This window comes from Lynx canadensis, chromosome F1, assembly GCF_007474595.2.
Source record: "Lynx canadensis isolate LIC74 chromosome F1, mLynCan4.pri.v2, whole genome shotgun sequence".
Lineage (NCBI taxonomy): Eukaryota > Metazoa > Chordata > Mammalia > Carnivora > Felidae > Lynx > Lynx canadensis.
The window spans coordinates 65645104-65669934 of NC_044319.2; the positions used below are offsets into that span (position 1 = coordinate 65645104).

General features: G+C 48.9%; 2 protein-coding genes across 3 annotated transcripts; both read right to left on the bottom strand.

Annotated features, from left to right (window-relative positions):
• Positions 1-509: 509 nt before the first annotated feature.
• On the bottom strand, positions 510-3967 carry LOC115505327 (T-cell surface glycoprotein CD1e, membrane-associated-like). The gene is made up of 6 exons (XM_030302873.1): positions 3832-3967; positions 3272-3568; positions 2379-2657; positions 1883-2161; positions 1374-1467; positions 510-1250 (listed from the first exon to the last, which is right to left on the bottom strand). Exons 1-6 carry the CDS (start codon positions 3965-3967, stop codon positions 1076-1078), a joined length of 1260 nt encoding a protein of 419 aa, XP_030158733.1. The 3' UTR covers positions 510-1075.
• A 14336-nt stretch (positions 3968-18303) lies between these two features.
• On the bottom strand, positions 18304-22063 carry LOC115505328 (T-cell surface glycoprotein CD1b-like). Of its 2 annotated transcripts, none has more exons than XM_030302874.1 (6): positions 21955-22063; positions 21211-21477; positions 20350-20628; positions 19865-20143; positions 19530-19623; positions 18304-18606 (listed from the first exon to the last, which is right to left on the bottom strand). In XM_030302874.1, the coding sequence occupies exons 1-6, from the start codon at positions 22061-22063 to the stop codon at positions 18588-18590; spliced, it is 1047 nt and encodes a 348-aa protein (XP_030158734.1). In that variant the 3' UTR covers positions 18304-18587. The 2 variants fall into 2 exon arrangements, with proteins under 2 accessions (XP_030158734.1, XP_030158735.1); XM_030302875.1 differs by lacking the exon at positions 21955-22063 and adding an exon at positions 21726-21897.
• Between the last annotated feature and the right edge of the window lie 2768 nt (positions 22064-24831).

Here is a 24831-nt window from a genome sequence, read left to right on the forward strand (position 1 = left end):
CTCAAAGTAAGTAGATAATTTTAAAATCCGTATTTTAAAAAGTGAGGGGAAAACTATAAATAACGATGACAATAATTATAAACCAAACTAATAAAGAAAACTAAACACGTAGTGTCTGATCACTCTCTTCCTTCTCTACCTTGGCTCTGCCCATCCTCGGTCCCCATGTCCTCTTACTGACCGACCACTCAAAGTAGGAATTTCTTCCCTGGGTACATACAACACGAAGACACACGTAGTCACAACACAGTCTCCGAGAAATGGGAACGGCAGGCCAGCCCCGCCCTCATTCTGACGGGCGACATCTCCTGTGTTATTATTTTCTTGAAAAATCTCTGAAGACGCACAGACACCCCAATCACTGTGAAGTCTGGAGCCCTCGCCTGCCTCCCTCAGCTATGGTGCGAGACACAGGAAGACAGAAGGAGTTTTAATAAGAACACGGCCAGGCGATGCAGTGATGTCAAAGGGGAATAGATTAAGAAAGCATCATTCAACTTGACCACAGATTCATTTCAATCAACATTTACTGACAAACATCTTGCTCTAAACCAGCTACATGATTTGTGGGGCCAGTACAAAATGAAAATACAGTCTCTCCAAGTTTTACTAAGGATTTCAAGACTGCAATGCCCACGGAGCAGGCCCTGAATTTTGGTCACAGGTACCAGTACAAACACCTGTATCCTGCTTTCAAGCAACTGAGAAAAAAAAACAAAAAAACAGAAAAGCAAAAGCCTCAGCAATCACTGTTCAGAGCAGGAAGAGATGAACGTATTTGGGTCCATCTTTCCAATCTTGGAAGATCTTTCAATTAGGCAATCTAGGGAAACTTCCATGAGAAAGAAGCTTCTCAATTAGAGTTCAAAGAATCCAAAGCAATGAAGACACGGCCAATGCAGAAAAAGATATTGCTGGCAGACGGGAAAAAGCAAAACATAAAATAAAATAAAGATTTGTGAAGGGGTCAAGATGCCCGCCACAATAAGCCTTTTTTAATCAAAATTATGCTTTGTTTATAGGTATGAACCATGCATAAGAAGCAGCAGAAACGGGTTTTCTGTGGGAGGGAAAGCTAATGTCGCCAGAGTGGGTTTAGGCTTGCTTTCAGTTTCTTGAAAAGTCTGTTCTTGATCCAGGATTCCCGGGGCACGTGGAGCTGGCGTCCAGAAGTTCCGGGTCCCCAGGCGCTGGCCGCTGCGGCGGAGTCAGGACTGGGTGCACCGGGCGCCACGGCTTTCCCATTTGAGCTGTAGGACAGGAAGAGGGTATTGATCCCGATAAAGGGAAATCCGAGAGAAAGAGGGGAGGATGGGGCGAGAAGAATGGGTTGACAAGAAGGGGACGAGACAGCAGGAGAAGAAGAGGTTCACCTGAGCTTTTTAAGCCGGGAGCACAGGACCAGCAGCAGGAGCAGGGTGACCAGCACGGCGAGACACGTCAGTGTCAACGGGGCCCATTCTCCACCTCGTTGGGGGTAAAACAAGGACGTCAGTCGCAGGCCTCGAGGTTCTCTATGCAGCGGCCACCGTGGATGCCACTCATTCCACGGGGCCGCGGGGGCACGGTCCTTCCTGAAACTTCCCTCTGCATTTTCTGGAGCTCTCAACTCAGCTCCTCCTACGTCTGTGCCCCCACCGTCCTGCCACATCTCTTCCCCCAAATCGCCAGGTCCTTCTTTGTCTCTTTAGTGCCTCAAATTCTCTACTTCCATTTTGCTTGGAATTTAACAGCAGCCTTTCTCTGCCCGTGTTTGGATCCATCCTCCTGCTTCTGTTCTCTTGTGCGTGGCATCCCCACCTGTCTCCCAAGCACCTCACTCAGCGGCCCCAGGACCCGGGGACGACTGTCACTTCCCAGCCAGGCCCCGGCTCCTTCTCACCCCAGTGGATGATTATGTCCTGGCCTCCTAGGCTGCTGTGCTTGACTCGGCAAGACAGGCCGGCCGCCTGCCCTGCCGCCACGTCCAGGGTCACCCGAAGATACCACGTGTCGTCAGCGTGGGGCAGGACGTCGCCTCGCCGGGTGCCCCGTTGCTCCTGGTCACCCCGCATCCACATGACCCACACGGGCTTCGGGTGGAAGCCGGACACATGGCACACAAGGAGCAGACGGCCAGGACCGGGACTGGGGCCAGTGGACAGCCAGGCCTCGGGCTTCACTAGAGAGAAGACAAGGAGACGTGGCTCTTAGGGGGCACCTGGGACCGAGCTGAGCGACTCAGTGGTCGTAGCAGGTGGACTGATCACTTCCTTCTCTCGTCTGGGAAACAACCTGAACCCCACATGGCCCACTCTCTAGCCTCTTGCCATACGTTTCGAAGGGACGGTAAAGAGTGCAAAGTCCCATAGGAAGCTCTAAGCCCTGGGGATGCTCACCTTGTCGTCCCAGCTCGGACTTCCCTGCTTCAAGGATTCCCGCCAGAAACCGGGGGCAGGTGTGGCTGAGAAGGCTCAGCACGATCTCCTTGATATCTCGGTAGCGGTTGAGCACGGCACAGACCTTCTGAGCCCGACTCCCCGCTCCTGGAGATGGCTGCCAGGAGTTTCCTTGGAAACTCAGGAAGTCTGAGCCTTGATAGGCCCCGTTGAAGAAGCTTCCCGAGGGCTTCCCAGCGCGCCATGTACAGCCAGCTAACACCTGGAGCTCGAAGGGGTCTGGGGGTGGACAAGGAGGACAGAACCTATGTGGAAAGCGTCCCAGGGAGGAAGCGTAAGCCGTCTAGAAGTAAAGGGATTCAAGGGAAGGGGAATCTGCTGGGGAATCAGTTGGGTCGGGGAAGGGAGGGCAGTCGTGGGAAGAAAACGTGAAGGTGAGAAGGTCTTGAGGAAGGACGAACGTGCAGGTGCCTGATGGGAAGGTGCTGGAAGTTGGGGGCTGGGCTGGGAGGGCTCACTTGGAAGGGGTTAGATACACCCGGGCCTGGTGGACTCTCAGGCCAGAGAGAAAAGAGGGCAGAGTTCTGGCTGGGAAAGTCTTCTGAGGGTGGGGGGTGGGGATGGGAGGGGTGTAGGGCAGAAGATCACAAGGAGACAGCCATCCAAGGAAGCAGAACGCAAAGGTGTGTGCGGTGGTGGGACGGGCTGTGTCCTTGCAAGGCGTCAGGTGCATATGCTGGGGGGGCACAGAAGGGAGAGCATGAGCCCCCCCACACCCCCCGGGGGAGGGGGCAGGGATAGGGAACAAGTCTGGAAGGTCGGAGGAGGTCGGAGCCCCTCTGCAAGGGGGCCGGAGCCTTGAGGCAAATCCCAGCTGGGAACCCCGAACTCACATTCAAACTGGAACTCGTGTGCAAAGGCCTGAACCTCAATGGTGAAGCCGTGGAAGTAGAGCCGGAACAGGCTCTGGAGGTTGTTCAGCTCCTGGGTGCTGAAGTTCCCCCGCGACCAGGGCCACAGGAAGCGGATGGTGTCCAAGGCCGTGTCCCAGCCGTGCGTCTGCACGTCGCCCAGCCAGCCCGAGCCCTGCGAGTGTGCCCAGCTGTGGTTGGCAAACGAGGAGGCCTGGAGTACGTGGAAGGACAGCGGCTCCTCTGCGGCCGGACCAGGGGGACGGGGGGCCTGGGACGCTGGGGATGCGGATGGGGATGGGGGGGAGGGATGGAGACCGTTGCACGGATGGCACGCACTCCCTTACCCCAGCCGCTCCCCGGGCCAGCCAGCCCTCCCCAAAACCAGGAGAGAGCGAGGTGGGGCAAGAGAAGGTGTCAGGAGCCAGCCTGGCACGCGACGCCCAGGGCATCTTGTGGGAGCACAAGCCCCACCCGCAGGGCCCCCCCGAAGGTCACCCTGCAGCCCCCGGGCCCCGGGGTCTTCCCAGGGCCCTTCCTACCCCCGGTGGCTGCTGCATGGTGGAGAAGAAGTCCCTGGAAAGTCAGGAGCGGCGGGAGCAGCATTGCGGCGCGGAAGGAGAAGGATGCCTCAGCAGGACCCGGGTGGCGCTGCCCTCCAGGCCCTCCCGCCTTCATCTGACTTCCCCTGCCGCCCGCACAGGCAACCCTCACCCTCTGCCCACTTCCCTGTCAGAGAAACCCTCCCGCCTCCCCACTGTGGGCCCACGGGGCTCTCATTTCCCCTCCCTCTCTGCCACTCTCTGGCTTCCAGATTTTTTTCCCCGAGTTCCCCACCCCTGGGCACAGCCACCGTCACAGGACTCCAGGCTGCAGCCTGTGGTCCCGCTGGAGAACGTAGACCTTTCTGGCCTTGCAGAAACCCAGTCCACACTTGGGCTCTCTGTGTCCCCCTCCCCCCCGCCCACCCCTGTGGAGAGAGGGCATGGCAGGTGATCTGAGCGGCCGTGGCCTTCAGCCCCTTGTCCTGCGGCTGCAGCTTCTCCCTCTTCATGACCCCCGACCCCCATCTTCTATTAACCCCGGTTTCCCCTCTCCAGTCTGCTCTCGCCCCTCTTGCTGCCCTGCCCGCTCTCCCTTTCTGTCTCCACCTTCTGCTCTTCTCAAGCCACTGTCAGAAGACACAGGGCACCTCGGGTGCAGCTGTACCACCACCATGAAAAGGGGCATCAGGGCCAATGCAGGCGACCCAATAACCTAAGAGAAGGCCCTCGTGCTCGGCTTCTGCCATCAGACCATCGGTGGCTGTTGACGGGGGTCTGAGGGTGGGCTTGCCCTAGGCACTGGGGAGTGAGTGGGTCTGGAGGGAACACACAGGGGCCTTGGAGCCTTCCCACACTCCAGATTAGTCTACAGGTCTGTGGCAAGCCTCACTCTGGGTGTGAAGGGCTCTCAGCTCATGGCCTGGGAGCACTGGTGATCCCTGGGAGGAGTCTGACGAGAGCAGGGAAGGAACGCTAGGGGCCTGGCGTGTTACTGGGAGAATTGACTACCGTGTGCGGTCTCTGTTTTTGTTGCCTGCATTGATGTTTGCTGGGGCAGCCTGGAGGCAGTTGGAATTCTGTTCCTCTGTTTGGTTTTCCTATATTTGTCAACTGACTTTGTGTCAGAGCCCAGCTGGGGCCAAGAAATGTGCCAGGCACAAAGATGTTGGAGATAGAAGTCCTTTGGAGGAAACAAAACAAACACAACCTAAAAGCTCTACTTTTCTTATAGAGAGGACCAGAGAATAGTCGCCAATGATTGGAAAAGGCCCCCCACCCCCACACACACCCCCTTTCATCCTGGTATTATTTCTGAATTCTAAGGGTGAGGAAAAATCTGGCAAAGTTTCAGACAAAATGCTCGCTACTTTCATAGAAGAATCGTCCTGGCTTCAGATACGTCACACGCAAGGCCATGGGGAAATACTTCAGAACTCTGAGGTAATAAGATCACCCAAAAGTTTTTTTTTTTACTGAGGTAAATTACCATTCTCTGACAAGGCCAAAGTTAACCCATATTTGAACACTCAAAAACGCAAAAAATATGCCACATACTCCTTTCATAAAACCAGTTGACTGAGTAAAACCACAATCAACCTGAATGGAAAACCCAAGAAATCATGCAAGACATACCAGTGTCAAAGTGTGTTAAAAATATATACTGAACTTTAAATAATTGCTTAAAACGTGATTGCAAAACTTAACACCTCCGTGGAATATTTCAGAAAAAAAGTTGGTAATAATCAAAGGATCGAGTTCCATATTACCTCACCAAAACCGGGACAGAGAGATGAAAAGAAAGAGAGAAACAGGCTTATTTCAAATCATATCTTATTGGCCAAGAGCACAATGCAAAATGGAGTCAGAAAAGTTGGGGAAATCATGACATTTATGGGAAACTAGATTGCATCGAGTGGCAGCGAGCACGAACTCTTAGCTCCTAGTCCCGAGACACTTAAAATGTTGAAAAAATGTATGTAAGGAGAAGACACATAAATCCATTATCATGCTGGAAAATGGTGAAAAGGCCCAGCTTCCGAAGAGAAACTTGAAATTCCTTTGAAAAAGAAAGCAAGAGAAAGGGGTTCAACGTGCCAAGCCTAAGACACACGCGGAAGAAACACAACACACCTGGAAGAACGTGTCTGCAAAATGTGGTAACTAACACAGGACTTGATCGTACTTGACAGAGAATTCCTAACACCAGCTTTCTTGAGCCTTCCTGCTGGAGAAGCACTTGGTCGTAGGACAGTGACCCAGGACCTGCTCTCTTAGCAGAGCCACGTGTCTGCCCGGGGAGGCGCAGGGGCACCGCACAAGCCCTTTGGGGACAAGGGTAACTAGACCCCCCATCAGCAGCTCCTTTGTTCTTTCAAGAACCCCGAAGATCTGTTGCGTCACAAACGCAGCAAAGTGGAAATTGGTGGGGTGTAATCTGAGTAGCAGCCTCCTCATTCTACGGAAAGTCAGGTGGATCTGACAAGTTCATTTTAAATTTTATCGTAGGGGCGTCTGGGTGGCTTAGCCGGGTAAGTGTCCCACCCTTGCTTCCGGCTCAGGTCATGATTTCACGGTTCGTGAGTTTGAGTCCCGCATTGGGATTCTCTTTCTCTCACTCTCTCTACCCCTCTGTCTCCCCCGCCCCCCACCGCCCCACCAAAATAAATAGACATTAAACAAATTTTAATACATTTTATCTTAAAAAATAAAAATGTAAGCTCCTAGGGGCGCCTGGGTGGCTCAATCGATTAAACGGCCAACTTCGGCTCAGGTCATGATTTCAGTTTGTGAGTTTGAGCCCCGCCTTGGGCTCTGTGCTGACAGCTCGGAGCCCAGAGCCTGCTTCGGATTCTGTGTCTCCCTCTCTTTCTGACCCTCCCCCACTCACACTCTGTGTGTGTGTGTGTGTCTCTCTCTCAAAAATAAAATAAACGTTAAAAAAAAATTTTTTAAGTGTAAGAGCCTACATATTTCTGCTAAACAGTAATGAAGAGCGTATTTGCCTTACCACACAGTAGCACGTACTAGAAAGTTAGCGTCAACACAGATGTATAGAAACATGTTCCATGAGACAGGTGGGTACTACAGCTTGGGCACCAAAGGGCAAAAGGAGCCAAGCCAGCAGTCGTTGGTTGGTAAGCCCCTATGACGTGTGTCTCACTGAAGATCTGTCTTGTTTCTCCAGCAAGGGAAGGATTTTGAATGCGACAGGGATGTGGTTGAACGGCATTTAGGAAAATTCCCTAAACCCCAATGAGAGTCACAGGAGAGTGTATCAGGGCCTGAGGCCACCACGATGGCAGAGGATGTCAGTGACCTGAACACAGGCAGGAAGAGTGAGTATGGAGAGGCGTGGGGATAATAGAGATAGCCTGGGGGTGACAGGATTAACCAAACCGGGGATGTGATTGGGAGGAGGGAGATAGTGCCATTCACGAAGGCAGACGACGCAGGTGTGACGGACGTGTGGAGGTGCACAGTTCAGTCTGGGGCATGTGGAGACTGAGGCTCGGGACGCAGGTGCTGGGGCGGCTCACAGCGTGTGCCTTGTTGCACGGGGCGGTTTCGGACCTCACAAAACCTGCTGACCATGTGCCGCCATCCAAAGAGGTGTAGATGTCTAGAAATCTGTCCCTCTTTCAAATTATATCTTGAAGTTAAATTTAATGAGTGTTATTATCTGTGTCTTAGAAGATCTTTTAAGTCTTGGGGCGCCTGGATGGCTCAATCAGTCAAGCGGCCGACTTTGGCTCAGGTCAAGATCTCACACTTCCTGGGTTCGAGCCCCGCATCGAGCTCTATGCTGAAAGCTCGGAGCCTGGAGCCTGCTTCAGATTCTGTGTCTCCCCTCTCTCTGCCACTCCCTTGCTCACTCTCTCCCCACCCCCTCTCTGGAGCCCGCTTCAGATTCTGTGTCTCCCCCTCTCTCTGCCACTCCCCTGCTCACTCTCTCTCCCTCTCTCTCTCTCTCTCTCTCTCTCAAAAGTAAACATTAAAAAAAAATTAAAAATAAAAAAAGAGCAGGAAAGCAAGTTATCACCTCCTTGTCCTGGTAGAGTTTAGTGTGAATAAAAAGACTCATACAAATAAATCTACCTCTGAGAGGTTAGAATGACATGCCAACCACCCGTGTTATGAGTAACTGTACTAATTTGAGGGATTTTAGGATCACTTACAAAGTAAAATGAAGCAAAAATAAGTTAGAGATAAAACAATTTCAATATCCCACTGGAACTCACAGTTATGATGAAGGAGCATAAGGCAAGCTGAGGGCAAAGCACAAGCTAGCCGCCCCCCCACCCCCAGGAGGGATTTGTGACATTCCTCAGGCTCTCCCAGCTGCCCAAGAACAAAGGAAAGGGGGGAAAATGGTTAGCTGACAGAGGCCACAGTCATGGGGGACAGGAGTCTCCATCAGTTCCCAAATATCTTAGTAAATTACAAGAAAAAGGCGATCGTATCAATAGCCAAATCTCCAAGAACTTACAGACTCGGTTCCCTGGAGCCCCAACATCACCCTCACCTCCATAGTGTTGTGGGGAACAAAGGCAAGAAGGAAATGGCAGGCGAAATTAAATTTCTTTAGGACCTGCAGCCCATTGACAAATACTTGTGGCAAATGCAGAGGGTAACATTTCTCCAGGAACCCCCTCTGGTCTTAATGTTAATGCGTCACTAGAGGGAAAACAACCTTAGCTTGACCACAGCAAGGCCCCGGGCATCGTAAGAGTCCTCTTTAGCAGATGAAGGTCCTTCTGGAGGCCTCCCTTTGGCATTTCTTTCCCCCAACTCCATAGTAGGTAACTACTCACTCCTCACAACCCCAGTGCAGCCCTTCCCGCCCAGGGGTCCTGTCCCCATACTTTAATAAAATCACCTTTTTGGCACCACGGACATCTCAGGAATTCTTTGTTGGCCCTCAGCTCGGGGCCCCACCACCACTCCAGAACCTCATCAATTACATGGGTGAAAATAACCACAAACCAGTCTGCAATTTGAGGGTTACCAAATCCACAAGTCACAACAATGGACCGAGCATAGCAGAAGTAAATTCCTGTTAGCAATCCAACAACAGTTAACAAAACTATCAAGGAGATTTCCTCTAAATTGAAATCATGCAGGAGATAAGTTCCGCAGGAAAAATATCTAACATTAATTTTATTTTGGGGCTACATAAAATGGTATAATTATTTCCTCCTCGCTTGACAAAATTTCCTTAGTGTGTAACCACAGTTTTTGACTAAAAACACTTACTGTTTGTGGCCAGGTCCCTTTTAAGAAGAAATTTCCCCTCCTACACTTCTGTCTGTCCCTCAAACTCCCAGATCCCTTTTGTTAACCTTCTTGCCCAAACTGAAACATTCCCTTGAAGCCATAAGATGTGGCTCTAGACAAATTAATCTTCCTAAGTAAGAAAATGGTTGGAGGGCAGCAGCGGGAATCACCTAGAACTGATTTAAAATAGTATTTGGGAATACATTTGTGGAAATGTTAAATCTACTCTGGAAACTCTGCCAACATCTGATGACCTTCCTGTTTTTCCTGCAAAGAAGTCTGATTTACAACTTCAGTGATTTTGGAATCAGCAATGCAAACTTAAGAAAACGTTGACAGAAGGTATAAAATAACATCAATTCTTACTAATGTCTGTCGCCACCCACAGTTTTGTGTAACAAAATCTCATCTTTCCATCCTGAGGGGCTGCCTTTCCGTCCCAGCTACAAGAGGAAGGTGGACCAGGGTGCAGACTGCCCTAGATGGTCACTTAGCTAAGCCTTTCCTGAGACTTCTTTACCTATAATGTATCAGCAAACGCTTAATCTTCTAGCTGCCTACACAGCCAGCTCCTTCCGATGGCTAATTTCCAGGAGGTTTATAGCTTACAGCTCTTTTCCTCCCTAATCTAATTCTAAAGCCCAGGGACATTTTCTCTCTGAGTCTGCTTCTTTGTCAAAGAGAGTCCCCTAGATAGCAATTCCATTCACATGAACTGAGGAAGCCGACATTGTCTCAGGTAACCGCAGTTAAAAGGACATGAAAAGGACCCTGGCCGTATTCATCCACATGGCTCAGATCACTGCCCTTACCTCTTGGTGTTGTGCCTTCAGGTCTCCCAAGAGCATGGTGGTGATTTTCTGTGAGCTCACCAATGTGTCCGTGTAGCCCCCACATTTTGAAAACCTGGGTGCAAGCTCCTCAGCCCCGTCTCCCTCGGCCACCACCTGTCATGTGCCAAGACAGTGGTGGCCATTGACACGAACTGGGCTCACACGCTCCAAAGGACAGTACACCGTGAGGCCCTCCAAGTGCTCACTTCAAATGGAAATCTGTCTTTCTCCGCACTTTCAGTTGCATTCTATTGATGCATCTTAAGAAGTCTTAGGTTATGCCAAGCGCATCTTACAGCAGTGGTCTCTAATAGAACTGCTTTCACAATGGCCGTGTTCTGCTCTGTGCTATCTAGGATACCACGTTATCTGATTTCACTCTGGAAAGTGCAGTTTTAGGGTCTAAAGTACAAAGTAAGATTTTGCAGTTTTTATCCACATCGCTATGGCTTTCAATGATTCAAAGGTGTCCAGCTCACAGAACAACCAGACCTTCCCCTCACATCTGAATCCTGAATCCTGCCACTGTTCAGCCCAAACTGGAGCCCCCTGAAGACAGGCACGGGACAGGCACTGATGGGGGACCATAAGGCAGGCTGAAGGCAAAGCACGAGCTAGCACACCTTCCCCGTCAGGCGGGATACACATGACATTCCTCAGGCACTCCCAGCTGCCCAAGAACAAAGGAGAGGAAAGAAAACAAATGGTTAACTGACAGAGATCACAGTCATGCAGGAGACGCCATCAGTTTGCAAATGTCTTAATATATGACAAGAAAAAGACAATCTTATCAATAGCCAAATCTCCTGGAACTTATAGACTCGGTTTCCTAGAGCCCCAACATCACCCTCCCCTCCATAGTGATGTGGGAACAAAGGCTAGAAGGAAATGGCAGGTGAAGTTAAATTTCCTTCTGACCTGCAGCCCATTGACAAATACTTGTGGCAAATGCAGAGCGTAACATTTCTCCAGGAAGCCCCTACTGTCGTAATGTTAATGCCTTCCTAGAGGGAAAACAACCTTAGCCTGATAATAGTAACGCCCCTGGCATCCTATGAGTCCTCTTTAGCAGAAGAAAGTCCTCTGGAGGCTTCCCTTTGGCCTCTCCCTCCCCCAGCTCCACAGTATATAACCAGTCACTCTTCACAACCCCAGTGCAGCTCTTTCTGCCCAAGGGTCCTGTCCCTGTACTTTAATAAAATCACCTTTCTGCTCCAAAGAGGTCTTCAAGAATTCTTTCTTGGCTGTTGGATCCAGACACCCCCCCCCACATCACCCCCAGACTTAATCAGTAACCACAGTGCTTCATTTAAGGAGTCTGGAGGATTCATCACCACAACATCCTATATTTCTCCATCCCCACCACCACGTTCATGATATCTCATACTCTATAGCTAACGATGACTGTTTCTTCACCCCCTGCACAGTTAGTCAAGTAGAGTAGAAGACAGAGTGACCATTGCATAAAGCTGGTTTTTCGTGACCCTGCTTTCGTTCCTGCTTCTCTGACCATCTCCAGCCAGGACAACTGATACTTCTCAGTAGGCTCATGACACTTCCAATGACAAAATTTCATTCATTTATTTATTCTTATTTTTGTATTTTTATTGTTTTAGTGCTATTTTATTTTATTTTACATTTATTTATTTTTTTGAGAGACATAGAGAGACAGAGCACAAGTTGGGGAGGGGCAGAGAGAGAGGGAGACACAATCCGAAGCAGGCTCCAGGCCCCCGAGCCATCAGCACAGAGCCCGACGCGGGGCTCAAACTCACAAACCATGAGATCACGACCTGAGCCAAAGTCGGACGCTTAACCGACTGAGCCACCCAGGCGCCCCTGTTTTAGTGGGTTTTTTTAAATGTTTTTTCACTTTTGAGAGCAAGAGAGAGCAGGGAGGGGTAGAGAGAGAGGGTGACAGAGGATCCGCAGTGGGCTCTGCACTGAGAGCCCTATGCAGGGCTCAAACTCACAATCCACAAGGTCGTGATCTGAGCTGAAGTTAGATGCTTGACCAGTTGAGCCACCCAGGCGCCCCTATTTATTTATATTTTAGAGAGAAAGAGAAAGAGAGCATGTTAGTGGGGGGCAAGGACAGAGAGAGATAATCTTAGGTTTCACACTCAGCACAAAGCCTGATGCAGGGCTTGATCTCACGACTGTGAGAGCATGACATAAACCAAAATCAAGAGTTGGACACTCAACTGACTGAGCCACTCAGGCACCCCTCCAATGACAAAATACTTGAATAACAGGTTTAATACTGAATTTCAACTTGTGTGGTTTTTGTCCCAATTAATTCAATGTGTTGTCCATCTATTTCTAATTTAAATTTTTCTTTTTACTGGTCATGCTTTAGGAAATTTTTTTTCAGTTGTTCTTAGTTTTTATAACCCAGAGTATATACACTCTCCAAGCAAGTGCTATTTCATGAGACACACACTTGTGTAAGACATCTTATCAGTGAATATACTTTAGGAACTGAACTCTGGATTTCTCAGGGCTTTCCTAAGACTGTACTAGAACTTTCTTTAATGTTTTATTTCAGAATAATTTCAGATTTAATGAAAAGGTGTAAAGATCATATGGAGTGTTCCTATATATCTTTTACCTGTTTTCCTCTAAAATGAGCATCTTACGTAACCGTGGTAAATTTGCCTAAACTAAGAAATTAACCTAATTAATTTCCCAATTAATAAAGGACAGATTTACTCAGATTTCACCAAGTTTCCCACTAATTTCTATTTTCTGTTCAAAGTTTCAATCCAGGGAGCCACACTGCATTCAATGTCACATCTCCTTAGTCTTCTCAGACTGGTCTTGTTTTCACGACTTTGATGATTTTGAAAAGTACTGGTCAGATTTTGTAGAATTTCCCTCACTTTGGGAATATTGGATGTTTTTCTCGTGACCAGTTTGGGTTTGTGGGTTTGAAGGAAGACTACCACAGAGGTGGCATGCCCTTGTCTCCACGTGATCTTAGAGGAATGTGCTATCAACATGACTTGTGACTGGTAATGTTCACGTTGATCACTTGACTAAGGTCATCTGCCAGGTTTTTCCACTGTAAAGTTACTCTTTTACCTGTCCACACTCTGTCCATTGGAAGTGAGTCCAGCCCATGTTCCAGGGCAGGGAACCAAGCCCCACCTTCTGGAAAGGAAATATCTACATAGATAATTTGGAATTCTTCTGGAAGGAAGATGCATCCCTTTTCTCCCATTTAAAATTTTATTCATAACTTGTTATGTTTCTGGGCCTTGTGCATATTTATTTTGCACTTTGGATTTCACCAGGAATTTTTCAATGTTTATTTGTTTATTTTTAGAGACAGAGCATGAGTGGGGAGGGGCAGAGAGAGAGAGAGAGACAATCCCAAACAGACTCCATGCTGCCAGTGCAGAGTCCAAAGTAGGGCTCAAATTCATGAGCCATGAGATCATGGCCTGAGCTGAAACCAAGAGTTGGATGCTTGACTGACTGAGCCACCCAGACACCCTGGGTTTCACTAGGATTTTTAAGACCTGCTATCACCTCTTCTCCTACCCATGTCAGTGACCACTCCTGTCTCTGTTATCCATTTCCATACTTTTCCTTGTAAACCACCTTCCCAAATTGAGAGTGATTAAAGCTCTAGAACCATCTCTATCCTTATTCCAATCCTACATTAAACATGTTGTAAGTTCATCTTTTCCCCAAGAGTCATTAAAAAAAAGAATTGAAATAAGAGAATTATTAGGCCATCTTGCTCTGTGTGGATGTAACGTGAATAAATTGCACAATTCCGTGAATTACAGCATCCACACGTGAAATGAGAACAATTACATTACTGCCCTCATGGGGCTATTGTAAGGATTAAATGAGGAATGTGGGGGGCAAAAAGCACACATGAAACAATAAAAATTATCAGGACCATCTTGATCGTGATCATGATCATCACCATCACCACCGTCACCATCATCACCATCATCATCATCATCACCATCAACATCACCATCATTATCATCATGATCACCACCATCATCAGCATCATCATCACCATCATCACCATTATCATCATCACCATCACCATCATGATCATCATCATCACCATCACCATCACCACCATCACCGTCATTGTCACCGTCACCATCACTGTCACTGACACCATCATCATCATCATCGCCATCACCATCATCACCATCACTGTCACCATCACCATCATCATCATCGTCATCACCATCACAATCATCATCAACGATGATCTCTGCAGCTTGAGAAAACAATAATTCCTCCCCCAAATGTGCTCATGTCATGAATCAATCAGTTTCCATTTGCCTCCCTGATTACTAAATCTTTGTTCTTTCAAGGTCAATCCTAACCAATTTTATTGACTTCTAGAATAATACTGGCAATGATGAGTTATATTGTTTAGGGAAAATTACCCTGCTCGTAAGAACAGCTCATAAGACAGATTTTGAAAAATATAATCTATTTAAAGACATCTGAGAACTCTCAAGACAGTGAAGCATGGAAAGATTATGATCCATGAAAGGAAAGAAGTCCTGGGAGGTAAACCCAGCATTTGGGACCATTGTCTTCTCCTACAGGTGTCATACCCAGAGGGAGGTCAATCTGCAGGCACAGCTGATCTGGTCTTTGGCCCTGTTTTCATTGTTCAGTTTTATTTGTGAACTTCAACCCTGGGCCAGCCTAACTTTGGGAAGAAAACTCCATTGCAACCTTTTTTTTTTTTTTTTTTTAATTTTTTTAATGTTTATTTATTTTTTTTATTTTTTTATTTATTTTTTATTTTTTTATTTTTTTATTTTTTTTTTATATATATGAAATTTATTGACAAATTGGTTTCCATACAACACCCAGTGCTCATCCCAAAAGGTGCCCTCCTCAATACCCATCACCCACCCTCCCCTCCCTCCCACCCCCCATCAACCCTCAGTTTGTTCTCAGTTTTTAACATTCTCTTATGCTTTGGCTCTCTCCCACTCTAACCTCTTTTTTTTTTTTTTTCCTTCCCCTCCCCCGTGGGTTCCTGTTAAGTTTCTCAGGATCCACATAAGAGTGAAACCATATGGTATCTGTCTTTCTCTGTATGGCTTATTTCACTTAGCATTACACTCTCCAGTTCCATCCACGTTGCTACAAAAGGCCATATTTCATTTTTTCTCATTGCCACATAGTATTCCATTGTGTATATATACCACAATTTCTTTATCCATTCATCAGTTGATGGACATTTAGGCTCTTTCCATAATTTGGCTATTGTTGAGAGTGCTGCTATAAACATTGGGGTACAAGTGCCCCTATGCATCAGTACTCCTGTATCCCTTGGATAAATTCCTAGCAGTGCTATTGCTGGGTCATAGGGTAGGTCAATTTTTAATTTTCTGAGGAACCTCCACACTGCTTTCCAGAGTGGCTGCACCAATTTGCATTCCCACCAACAGTGCAAGAGGGTTCCCGTTTCTCCACATCCTCTCCAGCATCTATAGTCTCCTGATTTGTTCATTTTGGCCACTCTGACTGGCGTGAGGTGATACCTGAGTGTGGTTTTGATTTGTATTTCCCTGATAAGGAGCGATGCTGAACATCTTTTCATGTGCCTGTTGGCCATCCGGATGTCTTCTTTAGAGAAGTGTCTATTCATGTTTTCTGCCCATTTCTTCACTGGGTTATTTGTGTTTCGGGTGTGGAGTTTGGTGAGCTCTTTATAGATTTTAGATACTAGCCCTTTGTCCGATATGTCATTTGCAAATATCTTTTCCCATTCCGTTGGTTGCCTTTTAGTTTTGTTGGTTGTTTCTTTTGCTGTGCAGAAGCTTTTTATCTTCATAAGGTCCCAGTAATTCACTTTTGCTTTTAATTCCCTTGCCTTTGGGGATGTGTCGAGTAAGAGATTGCTACGGCTGAGGTCAGAGAGGTCTTTTCCTGCTTTCTCCTCTAAGGTTTTGATGGTTTCCTGTCTCACATTTAGGTCCTTTATCCATTTTGAGTTTATTTTTGTAAATGGTGTGAGAAAGTGGTCTAGTTTCAACCTTCTGCATGTTGCTGTCCAGTTCTCCCAGCACCATTTGTTAAAGAGGCTGTCTTTTTTCCATTGGATGTTCTTTCCTGCTTTGTCAAAGATGAGTTGGCCATACGTTTGTGGGTCTAGTTCTGGGGTTTCTATTCTATTCCATTGGTCTGTGTGTCTGTTTTTGTGCCATCCATTGCAACCTTGAGCTTTGCAGGCAACGTACCATCCAGACAAAGAGAGAGCCCCTCTTCGCTCAACCACCAAACAGAAACTGAGGCTTCAGTTGGATTGGATGAAATTAGGTCACATACACACTATAAGCCAATTATTCTAACTAAGCAGGGGGATGAAATTGTATTCATTATCTTAGACCTCGGTTCTCATCTATAGTCAGTTTTGCCCCATAGGAGTCATTTGGCAATGTCTGAAGATGCATTTGGTCATTAAAAGTGGGGATTTTTTACTGGCATCTACCCGGTAGAGGCCAGAGATGGTACTCAAAATCCCACCATGCACAGGACAACCCTCCATAACAAAGAATTATCTGGCCCAAAATGTCAATAGTGCAAAGGTTGAGAAACCTTTAGAGAAGGATTTTTCAAACTTAAATATATACACCAGAATAACCAGAAAGGCTTGTTGAAAATACAGATAATCTGGTTCCCATTCCTGGCTTTGCTGATTCAATAGATTTAGGGTGGGTCTGAGAACCTCTTTTGCCTAACAAGCTCATAGGCACTATTCCTGCTGCTGATTCACAGTCCACACCAAAAACACATGCATCAGGGTCCTGGGTGATAGCTGAAGGTGCCTCTGCTCTAAGGTGAGGTAAGGTTTAATGCATTCTGGAGAAGTAACCAGTTGTGCTAAAGGAGAGGAGAGACAGCTATATACCTCAGCCATTTCCTATCCTTGCTCAATCCTAAAGTTTGTATTGTCCTAACATTTCCATATGGGAGAATTGCCTCCAGTACCTTCCACTTTGCCAAGGTCTCTGCTTGCTCTGACCTCCCCTCCCAAAGTCCTAAAAATATGTATATATATCCTTGGGGCACCTGGGTGGCCCAACCTGTTGAGCATCTGACTCTTGATTTCAGCTCAGGTCATGATCTTGCAGTTCATGAGATCGAGCCTCATGTGGGTCTCTGCACTGACAGCTCAGAGCCTGCTTGGAATTCTCTCTCTCTCCCTCTCCACCCACCCCACTCACGCCCTCTATCTCAAAGTAAATCAATAAATAAACATTTTTTTTTTAAATATCCTCGGGGCACCTGGGTGACTCAGTCAGTTGAGTGTCTGACTTCAGCTCAGGTCATGCTCTCACAGTTCATGCATTGGAGCCCTGCATCTGGCTTGTGCTTTGACTCCTCTGTCCCTCTCTCTCTGCCCCTTCCCTGCTCATGCTCTCTCTCTCTCTCTCTCTCTCTCTCAAGAAAAAATAAACCTTTAAAAAATAAATAAACATGATAAAATAAAAATATCCTCAAAATCTCCCCCTCCTCCTCCTGCTGTTTTAATCAAAATGAGTTTAATCTTTTTCTTAATGGAGTTTCTTGAAAACTATGGAATAAGCAAAAGAATGAGTAAGTATAAAAGTAAATAGAAATATGACTAAATTGTGACAGCGCAGGTATTTTTAAAAAGCCCTCTTGATCGTTTTGCATGAATATTTAACAGCCCCTCTGTGCTATTACCCTCCCCCCATCCTGCCTAATCCTTCTCACTGGAAAATCGAGGAGCAGGATCTTGTCCAGATGAAGCTTTGCCAGTGGGCTATAGTCACAGCAAGGGAGCAAGGGGTTTTCTCTAGAAGGCTTCGGCGCAGATGAGAGGATTGCTCACTGAGAAATATCTTAGAAAGAGGGAAATCTAGAATATTAACTACGGGGTTGGGGACAAGCATGGGGAAAAGACCATCAACATGGCAGTTATATCCACTTAGACCATTTTTACTGAGCAAATGCGTAGGCACAGAAGAGATCGTGCCAGAGATCCGTCTGGAGCAAGCCCTTCTCCCAAAGAACTCACAAGTAAAGGGGGAAGAAAACCAAAAATAACTCAATGTTGTGGGTACAGAGTGAAGTAGGTCACTGCATGACACCGGACAAGGGAGGGTCATTTCCACTCTACTGCTAAGGAAAGCTTCCTAGAGGAAGAGACGTCCCAGCTGGACCTTGAGGTTAGAAAGTCATCCAGGCGGAGACAGAGAAACGGTGTTAAACGTGCTCAGCATCTCTGCAAATACGATGATCCCAGCATAATTGTAGTTAGCTTCCTTTGGCAAATGACATTTCAGCAGAAGCAGAAAAAAAGTTTTATAATAGGAAACCAAAGGGACGTCACCAGTAAGGAGTATACCATGTGTCATTTATTCTGAAACACATTCTTTCCCACGTCCCACACGTAGGAGATCAGGGTGAATCGTACTATTGACACCATCTCGTAATAAATTTGTGGTTTTCTATTACTTGTCTGCCAGTTATGAATAGTGATTTATCTCGCATCCTACGGGAACTCTGATGTGACCAACCAAGAGGATTATTTGATGAAATACGACGCGATCATCTCCCAGGCTGACAACTTGAGCTTCTGGGCTTCTGAGCGTTTATTCCAAATGGAAGAGGAGTCCATTAGATACTCTGATACGACCTATGAAGAACACAACCAAAACTTAGCTCTACGTGAGAGGTACTCACACTCCCATGTTCATAGCCACATTGTTCACCAGTAGCCAGAACGTGACATCAACCCCCGCGTCTGTCGACAGATGAATGACAAACAGAATGTGTCCTGTTCGTGCCCCAGAACATCATTCCTCAGCCTTGAAGAGGAAGGAAATTCTGACGCGTGCAACCACACGCATGAACCGTGAGGGTGCTGTGCTGAGAGAAAGAAGCCAGTTACAAAAGAACAACGACTAATGACTTCACTTAGGTGAGGTCCCCAGAGTCACCAAATTCATAGAGACACAGCACAAAATGGTGTTTGCCCGGGCCTGGGGAGCAGGCGCTGAGAAGGGCTTGTTCATTGGGTAAAGGTTTCATTTTTCAAGGTGAAAAGAGCTCTAGAAATTGCTTGCACAAAAACGCGAGCACACTTCATACATTCTAAGCTGTGCATTTGGAGATGGTGAAGAAGGCAGATTTTTTTTAAACTTTTTTCTTAATGTCTATTTATTTTTAAGAGAGAGAGAGAGAGAAAGAGAGAGAGAGTGCAAGTAGGGGAGGGGCAGAGAGAGAGGAAGACACAGAATCGGAAGCAGGCTCCAGGCTCCGAGCTGTCGGCACAGAGCCTGACGTGGGGCTCGAACCCAAGACCTGTGGGATCCTGACCTGAGCCGCAGTCGGACGCCAACCCACTGACCACCACCCTCCCTCTCCCGGCGTCCCGAGAAGGCAGGTTTTGTGTCGTGCACATTTCACCGCAACTTAAACAATGGATTTACATAAAGGAGATGGGACTGGGGAAAAAGGGGAGGGTCTGGTGGAAAAGAACTGAGGCTAATGTGTAAATCAATAAAATGGGAGGATGGACAGATGCACAGAAAAGAAAGACTAAAAGTAAAAACTCACCGGCGCCTCAAAAACCACAATGTAGGAACTGTCAAAAGGACGAACAAGGGCACTATGATCGCCAAAGATATCAAGCCGATGGAGACGGGGTTTCCTGAAAATGGGGGAAGGACACAGGACGTCCCTTGAAAACCCATTCTCTGATTCTCCTGACCTTCCTTTGCCTGCTTGATGGTCATGTGCTCCTGATGCTCAAGCCCTCCATGCCTCCCCCACCGTGTCCCTCCTTCCCTCTCCCTCCTGGTCATGGATCAAGCCCCACCCCCGGCCAGTGCCTCCCTCTATGCCTGAGGACCCTCTTCTCCGGGCCCTGCGGGGCACCAGCCCTTTCTCACCCCAGTGGAGGACCATGTCCCGGCCTCCTAGACTGCTGTGCCTCACTCGGCAAGACAGGCCGGCCGCCTCCCCGGCCGCCACGTCCAGGGTCACCCGAAGATACCACGTCCCGTCAGCGTGGGGCAGGACGTCGCCGCACCGGGTGCCCCGCTGCTCCTGGTCACCCCGCATCCACGTCACCCACACTGGCTTCGGGTAGAAGCCGGACACATGGCACACGAGGAGCAGACGGCCAGGACCGGGACTGGGGCCAGTGGACAGCCAGGCCTCGGGCTTCACTGGGGCAGGAAGGAACAGGGAGAGCAAAGGATTATGACTCTAGTCTAGAGGGATTTGGAAACTCAAGTTTGGACGGTGGCCCTTTCTCCTCCTTTGGAAACCAAATAATTTATTAAGCCCTCTCTTGGGTACATCCTACTCCTGAACTTAAAGGAAATGGTGGCAGGTGAAACAGAAAAGCCTCAGTGGGGGGGACGGGACTGACCTTGTCTCTGCAGTTCTGCCTTCCCCACATCGAGGACACCCAGGAGATACTGAGGGCAGGTTTCAAAGAGGAGCTTCCCCGCGATGTCCCGGATGCCCGCGTACTGATGGATGAGCGCGCAGATGCGTTGTGCCCGGCTTCCACCCTCCGGGGCGGGCACACAGGAGTGATTCTTGAGGCTCAGAAAGTCCACTCCTCCTAACGCTCCCCGCAGGAAGCTCACCGTGCCCCCACCGGAATGCAGGCTACAGCCTGCTATCCCCTGGATCTCAAAGGGATCTGGAGAGAAGGAAAACAGAGAAACGGTTATTAAGCCGCACCCAAGAGAGAGACGGGAGAAGAACCTGGGATTTGCGATTCGGGTGGGGCAAAAGGTGTGAGGCGTAAAAGGATGAGCCAGGGTCTCGGAGAGCTTAGGACCAGGGAGAGGCACACGTGTCACCAACGGTAGAGAGGCAGTTGTGATGGTGTGTGTGTGAACAGAGAAAGGGGGGCAGCTGGGCTGGGTGAACGGGGGGAGTGCATGGAAAGGAGGGCCAGGCAGGAGGCTCGAGGAGAGGGATTGCAGGTAAAGATGGCTCAAGCGTCAGGGCAGGGAAGTGGGGCTTCTTGCTTGGGGTGTGAGAGACGCAAGTTATACCCAAGCCAACCAGGAGATGTTGCAAAGGGGACCTTCAGCCGTCAGCAGAGCGTGTGAACACTCTGTGGGGTGTGGAATCTAAGGCTGTGGCTGCCCCAGGCCAGCTTGTGGGTGCAGCTGGGCACCGAGGGAAGGAGGGGAAGGGTCAGAGGCAGTCGTGGCCTGCAACAGGAGAGAGACAAGTCATTGAGAACCTCCCGCGACGAGAGGCCCGGACTCACATTCCATCTGGAACTCGTGGGCATGGTCCTGTACTTCCAGGATGAACCCGTTGAGGTAGACCTGGAACACCTCCTCCAGCCCGGTCACCTCCTCCTCACTGAAGTTGCCCTTGGACCAGGGCTTCAGGAAAACCGCCCTGCCCGTGTCGCTGTCCCAGCTTTGGAGCTGTAAGTCACCCAGCCATCCTGAGCCTTGGTTCTGCGCCCAGCTGCTGTTGGCAAAGGACGAGATCTGGATGACGTGGTAAGAGGTGGGCCCTTGAAAGGCTGTGGGGGACGGAAGGTTAAGAAAAGTGAGCAGAAAGGGAGAAGCTGGGGACAACGAAAGAATGAAACTTGGAAAGATCCGGAGAAAAGGAACCCGGAGTCTGAGGAGCGACACAGAGCCCGAGACCTTTGCCCCCAAGGCCTTGGGCGCCCACCCCCCCTCCGGAGGGGGGGAGCAGCGGTGCTAGGATCACCCGACCCTCCGGGGCTTTATCCACAGCCCCTCCTGGTGCTGGCCAGTCGCCCACCTGCCTCGCCGCCGCCCCCCGGGCAGAGGACCACAAGCCACAGGAGCCACGGAAGCAGCATCTCCCCGGGGACCCGGCTGCTGCCTCTCAGAGCCGCTCTTCTGGCTCTGGCTCAGCAGTTTCGCTCAGAGGTGACTTCCTCCGTCTCCCAGCTGGTAGATCTCTTCCTGGTCCAGGCTGCCCAGCAGAGAAGGGCCGCCCCTCCCGCAGCCCCGGGCCTCCCACTCACCGCTCGTTTTCACCCCAGCCCATCTGACCGCCGTCTGGTTCCTTGTCTCCTTGGCTCCCGCGGGCCAGTTCCCTTTCTGCTTCCTACCTCGGAAGACCCCCACCCCCATGTGGTTCTGAAGGGCCATTTCACCTCCCCACGCAGGTCCTTCCACGGCATTCAATAAGGGGGAAATGGTGGACAGCTCCTCCGGCTTGCCTCGATCTAGAAGGATGCTTTGGGTTTAACTGCCCCGCTGGACCTTGTCCCGCCTCCCTGCTCTGCAATTCTGTCACTGCTCCTGGCGTCCTCAGTGGTTCCTGTGGCTCATCTCACCCCCCCTTGTCTGGACCCTCTCACCCACATTCTCATTTCTGGGGTGCTGTATATATTGACAGTCATTTACAACAAGGCAAAGCATTGAAAACCCCACCCGGGCTGTAGTGCCACAAACCCAAATCCCAGAATCAAGTATGATAAATACTGCCGTTTAAGAATCCAAACAAATTCGTCTTATGCCACAGCCATTTTTCACGGGTAAAGATGACACTTTCTACTGGCATATGACCTTCTTTTCGGTGGCGCTCAGGCTTTGGCGTTCAGAGTAACAAAGCTTCTGCATGGAAACCAACTTGACAAGAAGTTATATTTTAAAAAAATTATTTAGTTAAAAAAATAGAGTAACAAAGCTTCTGCATGGAAACCAACTTGACAAGAAATTATATTTAAAAAAATTATTTAATTAAAAAAAATAGAGTAACAAAGCTTCTGCATGGAAACCAACTTGACAAGAAGTTATATTTTAAAAAAATTATTTAGTTAAAAAAATAGAGTAACAAAGCTTCTGCATGGAAACCAACTTGACAAGAAGTTATATTTTAAAAAAATTATTTAGTTAAAAAAATAGAGTAACAAAGCTTCTGCATGGAAACCAACTTGACAAGAAATTATATTTAAAAAAATTATTTAGCGAAAAAAAAAATAGAGTAACAAAGCTTCTTGAGCCCAGGAGAACCTGGGGAGTCTCCTGTGTGTAGCTTCAGTCTCAGAGACAGATTTTTGTAGGAAGGTCCCAGGCCAGAGAGCGTCCTTCTCCTCTCGCAGCATCTCACAGCCTCACTCTACCTTTTGGCCTTTCCGACAGCAAATAAACGATTCCTAGGTGAGCAAGGAGCTTGTCACTTTTCACCAAAAGTTCCAAGTTCTGGGTCCTGAGTTGTCATCCCCTGTCTTCTCTGCGAATGCCCTCGGCACATCGCAACAGTACATTGAGCATCCACGGAGGGAAATATATGGGCGCTCGTCAACATGTTGCCTGTTACGATAATTCTTGGATTTCCTCCAATCAGGAAAGCGTGACCCACTGGCATAGATCCACGTATCATCTAGCAGAAACGGGGTGGTAGAATTTCCAAGCACGAGGGGCTTTCTCGCACCGATCTTACGGCTGTCGATAAGCAAGTCCAAAATGAGGACAGTCACCATCTCTACGCCTGGAAATCAGTGGCTCCCGCCTTGAAGAGTGGCCTTTATCTGAGCCTGACTGCAAAGTCCGAATTGTGAAGTATGGAAGTCACCGTTTGGGTGACAGCCAGACGACAGCAGAGACTTGACACCTCCTGCCATTAACATGGTTGGTTTTTTATTTCTTCGTGAGCCTTGAGTTTGAGGGAGAACACCCAAGACTCCATCTGCGGGATGTGGCGTTGACTCGCTGACCGGCCCAAATGGTAAGAACTTAGTAGGTGGGTGAGCCCAGTGAGTAGATTAATTCTCCCACACAACAAACATCCCGCTGAGAGCGATGTGGCAGCACCGAGAGCCGGTGGAGCTGGCCTCGGAGGGGACGCTGGCCGAGCAGTGTGGGCCGATCGGGATGCTGGCCCACGGCGTCCTGCGTGGACTCAAAGAGAGACTAGGAACGGCAGCCTCCGTTTCCGGGTCAGACACCTGACAGCTGCTCTCGTGCCCTCTCGTCCACCGTCAAGGTCGCCGCCACCACCACCCCTGCTCGGATGCAAACCCGACCGAAGGCGCGACCGCACCCGCTGGGACGGGAGGTTGGCGGCCGTGAGGACGCACCCTGCCACATCAATCCACCCTCCGGCCGGAAAGTCCCCTCTCCCAAATGTCCCGCGCCTCCAAGACAGAAGCCTGAGTGGACACAAATCTTCGGACACCCAGATGACTCCAACCAAGAAGACTCAGAAGACAGGGTCCTGCCTTTACTGGTAAAGAGGAGAGAGAGCAGGATTAACGAGTGAAAACGTCCCTGATTCCTCCAAGATCCCAAAAACAAGAAATACAACAAAGATCCTCAAGTTCCACCCCAAAAGCAAAGAGCACAAACACCTCGGTGGCAAACGTGAGATGTCCGGGGCCAGTCGGGGCCCCTCCACCTAAATCCAGGCAGCGGCCCAGCGAGCTGGCCTCCAGCAGCCGCCTGAGGCCCAGCGCCGCCCGCGTCCCGCAGCCCCAGCCAAGGTCACGGTACCTGCGGGCCCGAAGCCGGGCAGAGGAAGCAGGCAAGTGAGCGGCCCGTAGAAGTATTGCTTTCTTTCAAACTTTGCGATTTTAACCAAGGGATAAAAGTTAGCAACAGATCCGAAAACGGCAGGCGTCTTGCCCTACTCGTTCATTTATCCGGCGGGTATTCACGGGGCACCTGCCGTTCGCACCTTTTTCAGCTCTGCGGTACCTGTTTAGCATCCAGACTCTCGTCCCCCAGCCCACCTTATCCCAAACTTGGAAGTGAGTTCACAGACTTCCTTTTAGCTCAGGAACCTTGGCTGGCTGAACTTTGCCCAGAACACACAGGTTCTTAAGGGCCACAAAGAACCTCAAATTTGAGCTGGAAGGGGCAATTTCCAGTGAAATGTACCTGCCTCCCCAGAACTG

Coding starts and splice junctions, on each gene's coding strand:
- LOC115505327 (XM_030302873.1), bottom strand. CDS start 3,967: ATGAAGGCGGGAGGGCCTGGAGGGCAGCGCCACCCGGGTCCTGCTGAG. Junction 2,658..3,271: donor ACACGAGTTCCAGTTTGAAT/GTGAGTTCGGGG, acceptor GTCCACCCCCAG/ACCCCTTCGAGCTCCAGGTG. Junction 1,251..1,373: donor TCCCGGCTTAAAAAGCTCAG/GTGAACCTCTTC, acceptor CCTGTCCTACAG/CTCAAATGGGAAAGCCGTGG.
- LOC115505328 (XM_030302874.1), bottom strand. CDS start 22,063: ATGGGGGTGGGGGTCTTCCGAGGTAGGAAGCAGAAAGGGAACTGGCCC. Junction 21,478..21,954: donor GGCTGGGGTGAAAACGAGCG/GTGAGTGGGAGG, acceptor CGTCCCCCACAG/CCTTTCAAGGGCCCACCTCT. Junction 20,629..21,210: donor CCACGAGTTCCAGATGGAAT/GTGAGTCCGGGC, acceptor CCTTCTCTCCAG/ATCCCTTTGAGATCCAGGGG.